The following is a 6,749-nucleotide window of genomic DNA, read 5'->3' as shown; positions in this document are numbered from 1 at the left end:
CGGTTCGTCTGTTTACCTCAGCCATAGTTCTAGTTTTCGTCTGTTAATTCCACGTTAGTCTTAGTCTGTTTATCTCACCAGAGTTACAGTTATAGTCTTAGTCTTTGCCTGTTATTTTCCACCTCAGTTATAGTTATAGTTTTTGGTCTTAGTACCTTTAGTGTTTTGTTTCTTAGTGTTTTGCCAGTTTGTTTTGGTTTCCTGGTTTAACCCTGCCGTCATTTAAATAAAGCCTCACCTTTCTGTTAAACCTTACTACTCCTCATCGTCATCTGCTTTTGGGTCCTGTTTCCACACACACCGGCGCACCCCGCCGTGACAGTATCAAAAACTCTTTTTTTTTTTTTTATAACCAAGGTCTTTAAATGTAACTTTTTAGCATCAAGCAATAAACAGTTTCCTATTCTCCAGAAATGTAATTGGATTGATCACAACATGATTACTAACTAGAATAAAACTATTGCTATTAAGAGAAATGTGCTACCTTTGGAGTTCCACAGAGTTTTGTGGGACTGGATATGTTCCTCGGTAAACATAATTTCCATGGGACTATTTTAGGAAACTCTGTATACACTTCAGTAGCTATTCAGATGAAAGCAAATTATATTTATCTACATAGAAAAATCACAAATGAGCAGAGTTTTGCATTTGGACCCCAAAACTATATTTTTAGCCATTTAGCCATCCAGATTAAAGCAATATTTTAGTCTGGATGGCATTAGCTTGGATTCCAGTAAAACGGAGAGGAATCTCAGCCGTCATAGGGTCAATAGCACAGGAAGTGCTGACTATGTTTTATGAAATAAACCCTTTACGTCCTGGGTTATTTCATTTTTCTTTCAGGAGGAATTTCCCCAAATCCGATCAGTAACAGCTATTATTCAATCCGGTAAATGAGCAAACCTTACATCTCCCTTTGCTTTCTAGTGTGTGATTTCTGAGTGTGATTTTAAAAACAGATTTTAAAGGATTTGAAAATTGTGATTCTGTTTAATTGTTTATGTAAATAACAGAGTAAATAACATAATAATAATAATAATAACAACAACAACAAAAGTTATAAAGTTTTTATTTGTGACTTTACCAAATTCAATGCAACAAAACTGAAGTAGCATAAATCTATGTCCATTTTAGTCCTCGTAATGGAGGTTTCCAGTAGTAGTATTGTACATGAATTTTCAATTTACCTCTATCTGGGAATCTCAAAAAAAGAAAAAAATTCACTCTCTCAACACACCCTCTCACTATTACAACAAAGTAAGGTCCAAGGGAAAAACATGATGCTTATTATTCAGAGTGTTCAGTCTTTCATCTTTCTTTTCAAACTTCTGAAAACTGCAAGAAGAAGCTAAAACAGGACGAGACATGAAGTGACCATTTAAAATCAGTTAATTTACACGAGGACAGCAAGTCCAGGCAGCTCACAGGCCTGTTCCCTGTGGTAGATTAAGTTGTCTCATTGGAAGGTTGGAGCTCCAATCCCTGGCTGCTACAGTCTGCATGCTCAATATCCTTGGGCAAGATATTGAACCCCAAGTGGCTCTCTGATGCTTCCATGGGTGTGTGAATGTTAGATAGAAAACACTTAAAAAAGCATGTAGAAAAAGCATAAAAATGGGCTTGTATGAAATGATGTGAATGAGGCAAGTTGTATAAAGTGCCTTGAGTGCTCAGGTAGAGCAGAAAACCGTTATATAAGAACCAGTCCAATTAGATAATTAGATCCAAAAGTAGATCCAAAATAGTGTTTCAGCTGCAGAAGTCTGTTGTTACAGTTTAACTTTTTTTACAGTTAGATGGAAACCACTAAGACTTTGACCTCTGAATAAAAAAACAAAACTGTTCTCAGTTGATTGATTGTTCACCAGGGTGCTTAGTCTTACTGCAATAAATTAAATATGGCACTATGATAAAATTACCTGACTACCACTTTTTTATGAGACTTTATGAGACTTCTTGCTTATCTTTATTACTATCAAAGAGAGAAGTAAAGGTAATCAGTACAAGAGTATGACAACAACAGAGCGTGTCATGTTTTTATATTCAAGTCAGAGTCTCTTTGGCATCTATCCACATGGAGGTAAAAGTTAACGGGAAATATTACCAGAACTCATTGCAAAAATGTTTTTTACTAATACTTTTTAGAAGAAACATGCCTTATGAAAACAAACTCAAAACCAAATGTAAAATATGTACCAATGGGCTTTTTAAAGAAAAAAAATTGTAAGACAAATTAATATCTACTTCATTTCCATTTCTAGTCCTTTAACATCTAATGACTTTTAATGTTTAATGTTTCCTTATCACCATTTTGCTTTTTGGAACCCACTGCCTGTTGTCTCAGTACTTATCGTATAGAGACAATGGCCAACGTTTCACTTTGGCTTAAAAATCTGATCCAGTTGTTTAAAAATCTGATCTCTTGCCAGATGATGGCATGTGTAATAATGACGAAAGTCTGAAAGAAGGAGGAAACTCTTGTAACATACATAAGCATACTATTCATAAGGCACTATGGTGCAAACCATAAGCATATGACTTAGTTTTTTACTGATTCATAAATATCAAAACCCATCTTTTTTCCCTTTAAATCCTGCTCTTATGCTCTTCTCTAACTCCTTTCTGACTCTTTCAGGATTGTTAAGAGTTTTGAACAATGAACGATGTCTGGAATGGACTAAAACTCAGGCCTCATGGCAGACAGTTGATGGCAGACAGTTGATGGCAGACAGTTGATGGCAGACAGTTGATGGAAGACAGTTGGTGTTGCAGCAAGTACTCTAGTCTGAGCTCTGTGGACCAACAGCTGATGTCGTTCCATCATGATGTCTGTTATGGTTTTATGGTTTTATTCCTTAGTCTCATGAATGCAAAAAAGCAGCCATAAGATGGTGGTATGAGAAGATTGGTCTGAATTTAAGTTGCTGTCAGCTATAAAATGCTTCCAATTTATTGAATAACAATTAACAGGTAAAAATCAGAAGAAGACTGAAAATTCCAAAGGAAAATAAACTGAAAAACAAGTGGATAATTTTGATTAAAAAAATGGATTCTTTAACCATAATATTAATAAAAAGCCTAAAATCGATGATCTTGCATGTAGCTGGGCGTCTCTATATGGAGTATGTAATAAAGGTTTATCACTTTTATTCCTGTAAAATCAAAAGTCTCTTTGGTTTCCATCCAGCTACAGATAAAAACCAGGAAACAGAACTTACAGTAAAGCATTTTGATAAAGTCAACTTCCTTCTGAAAAAACATTTCATTGGAAGAGAAACTCAGAAGCAACTAAGTTTAGCTCAAAAAGAGCTTATTTTATATTATATGTGTGATTGTCACTTAACTGTGGAATGAGATTGGAACGGAACCTGTTGCATCTGTACCAGCATAAAAGGCAGATATGAGTAAGATACGGCAAACAATTAGCTGATGAAAAATATCCTTGATAATTGGTATTACTATTGAAGTTGCACTGAAGTTCATTTAAAAACATTTTTGGTTTTTGACATGCTACTGATGATCTGAATCTTGTGTTCAGTTGCTTGTACAGTGTGACAGTCTTATTTTTTGTGATTGTTACAATGCTATAATCTAAATACCAGTGGCAAATTTAAACTCAATGTGAGCTATACAAACATTTCCCTCACAAAAATTGCCACTGTACATACACTTTTCCTGCATTTTCCAGTTGTTTGCTTAAAGCAAATCTAAAGGAGGGATTTGGAAATGCCCCTATTTTTACTATTGCCCCCAGCAGCCATATTAGACAAAGTGTGCTTCTTCCACGATGCTGTGATGTTTTCCTTCAAATATTCCTACAAACAAATAAGTCTGAATCTTTAGTCTTTAAATATAAAGTTTTAAATGAGCTGGACTAGATATGTTACGTATTTTTAAATGTGTGGTGAACTGCTGTAAAACAGCCTGTTTCAGTTTAAGAGTTGTTTTCAACAGATTGCATGCTCAAAAAGAATATGTTTTGTCTCACTCCCATTTCTTCCCAACCTTGTTTTGATTTTTTTGATTGATTTTGATTTTGATTTTTTGTTGATTTTTTGTTGTTGCCATTTTTCAAGTGATCTTAAACTTTTGATTGGGACTGTATGCTGGCTTATATTTTGATCAGATTTAGGTGATTCTCCAACTGTATTACCATCAGTAACCCCATATAAATCATGGTTCTGTGTTTAACAAGTACAACAATATTATTGTTGTAAACATCATACACATATTTAGCATTAATGTGTATGATGAATTGACAACACAGTTTATATCTTTCTGCATTCCTTCAGACACACACAAAACTGGGTTGAAGGTTGAAGCTAGCTCATGTGCACAAACACACCACCACAAAACTCAGACATTAGAACAATCATTTCTACTGCTCAAAATACATTTCTCATTCATATATTGATCAAACTTATATTTTGATTAGTCTTTGATTAAGAATTAAAATGCTTTATTATTAGGAACTAGAGAAAAGCTCTGTTTTAGCACTTTGATCATATTTAGTCACATAAGGCTGGATATCAAGACCTTTTAACCTCTCTTAGCTGTGCAGAGATAGCGAGGGGGGACTTCAATCTCTTTCTACCCCAGGTCTCAAGACAGTTATTATAATTGTCGTTGTCCCAGATTTTAATGACATTTCCTCTTGTGGTACTAATAAAGGTATCTTATCTTATCTTATCTTATCTTATCTTTAAGGCCTATTAGGAGTGTTCATAAGAGGGTCTTGGCTTTGGAGTTGATGTACATCCGCAGTGCATTGTGGGATCGCGCCGCCATGTTAGAAGGCCACGAATCAAAACAAACACACGGTTGGAAGCAGGACTGCCAGAACTATGCTTAAAATCAGCGCAAAAGACAAAGGGCTGTATCGCGACCGATTGCGCCCAGACGCCAAGAGACGGTACTTGGAAAAAATAGCGTGCATCGGTAATGTGGACCCGTATGAAAAAAGGCAGTGGAGTGGAAACCCAGACAGCCTACCGCCTTGCCTTCCGATATGTCAGCTTAGTGACCCACGACACCGACTATCCGATTCGCGTACCTTGTCTGTGGAGTCAGCGCATACACGGCGAATCTTGTTTTGAAAAACAAAAGTTGTATCCAAGATGGCCGACTTCTAAATGGCCACCATGGTCACCACCCATCTTGAGGAGTTTGCCCCCTCACATACTAATGTGCCACAAACAGGACTTTAATATCACCAACCATTCCCATGTTATTATGGTGTATCCATATAAATAGCCCACCCTGTAGATTTATAGATATGTAAATGTGCGTATATGTAAAACTTTCATGGATTAAATATGATGAACTTTGCCAAGTAGTAATAAAATTATATAACAGTCACGCGAAGGCTCAGCAGAACTGTTTAATGATGAACCCTACAGGCTTCCCCCTCTGAACTAGCTTTCAAATAGCTCATGCTGATAAAGGCCGAGAGATTAGATCCACCCTGTGGGCAGACTGCTATAATCTTCTTCACACTAAGAGGAATCCTGCTTCCTTACATTCTCCAAACAGAGAAGAGATGGGCAACAGCGAGTCATTCTCTGAAGGTGAAGCTGAAACTTTAATTTAGACCTCCAGCTAAAATTTAGATTGCTAACCAAATGAAATGATGCAGAAAGTATGAAATGATACAACTATTGTAATTTGCTGTTAAAATATTTTCAACCTATCATGAGTATAACAGAGTTTTTATTTCTACAGGTGATCCTCTGAGGATTGTGATGATTGGGAAAACTGGTGTTGGGAAGAGTGCTGTTGGTAACACCATTATTGGCAAAGACGTTTTTCAGTCTTTAGTGAGTTCAGAGTCAGTGACCGAGACTTGTGAAATAGAACGAGTTAGAGATTGCAAAAGAAAGATCCAAGTGGTCGATACCCCCGGCATTCTGGATACGTCTAAAAATACAGACATCATAAATAAAGAGATTGCAAAATGCATTCACATGACCACTCCTGGGCCTCACGTCTTCCTGCTGGTTCTTCAGATTGGCAGGTTTACCCAAGAAGAAAACAACTCTGTGCGAGCTCTGGAGAAACTCTTTGGACCTGAGGCAACAAACTACACGATCATCCTGTTCACTCACGGTGACAAGCTAACTAAAGAGAAGACAACCATACAAGAGTATTTGAGAACTGGCCAACCTAAACTCAGACAGTTGTTGGCTAGGTGTGGTGAAAGATATCATGTCTTCGATAACAAAGATAAAAACAGAATTCAGGTGGCTCATCTGATCAAGAAGATCGATCACATGGTGGGAACAAATGGAGGATGTCACTACACAGATAAAATGTTTGAGAAAGCGCAGGAGCAATTAAAAACATCAGGACAGCTTTTAAATGAGGCCTTCATGGCAGAGCTGCGGCAAAAAGTCATCCTGTTTCAGCAAATATTGGCTAATCCAGAGGGCTGGACTAGCTAGGACTACACTTGCCAGTCTTCTGAGTCAATAATGGATCCTTAATCTGATGTAAACGGCCATTAGTTTCCAATTTTGTAATCACAGTAGCTTAAAAAACTGCTTAATGTTTTTAGTTGATATGCTGTCTTATGTCTATTATTATGTGTATAATAGTGTTGTCTGAGAACAAATGTATAAATAATTTAAGTCTGTATGTCTGGTATGTAACCTACATTACATTTATTTTTATGTTCACTAGTAAATATTTTGAGCAGTATATACAAATTCAAGATCTGCTGTAATTAAATAAAACATGAATTGAAAAAAAAG

The 6,749-nt window shown here is 36.4% G+C and overlaps 1 protein-coding gene across 1 annotated transcript; it reads left to right on the top strand.

Moving 5' to 3' along the window:
* Positions 1–5,507: 5,507 nt before the first annotated feature.
* LOC121811918 (GTPase IMAP family member 7-like) lies at positions 5,508–6,491 on the top strand. The gene is made up of 2 exons (XM_042212611.1): positions 5,508–5,567; positions 5,722–6,491. Exons 1-2 carry the CDS (start codon positions 5,540–5,542, stop codon positions 6,438–6,440), a joined length of 747 nt encoding a protein of 248 aa, XP_042068545.1. The 5' UTR covers positions 5,508–5,539; the 3' UTR covers positions 6,441–6,491.
* The last annotated feature ends 258 nt before the right edge of the window (positions 6,492–6,749 follow it).

This window comes from Haplochromis burtoni, unplaced genomic scaffold (assembly GCF_018398535.1).
Source record: "Haplochromis burtoni strain Fernald_Lab_line unplaced genomic scaffold, NCSU_Asbu1 Contig_382, whole genome shotgun sequence".
Lineage (NCBI taxonomy): Eukaryota > Metazoa > Chordata > Actinopteri > Cichliformes > Cichlidae > Haplochromis > Haplochromis burtoni.
The sequence above is the reverse complement of the archived record's forward strand: the minus strand, read 5'-3'. Positions and strand labels throughout refer to the sequence as shown.

What these genes read in the sequence shown, in the direction of transcription:
- LOC121811918 (XM_042212611.1), top strand. Translation starts at nt 5,540, where the DNA reads ATGGGCAACAGCGAGTCATTCTCTGAAG. An exon ending in CAGCGAGTCATTCTCTGAAG is followed by an intron (nt 5,568 to 5,721) that starts GTGAAGCTGAAA and finishes TTATTTCTACAG; the next exon opens with GTGATCCTCTGAGGATTGTG.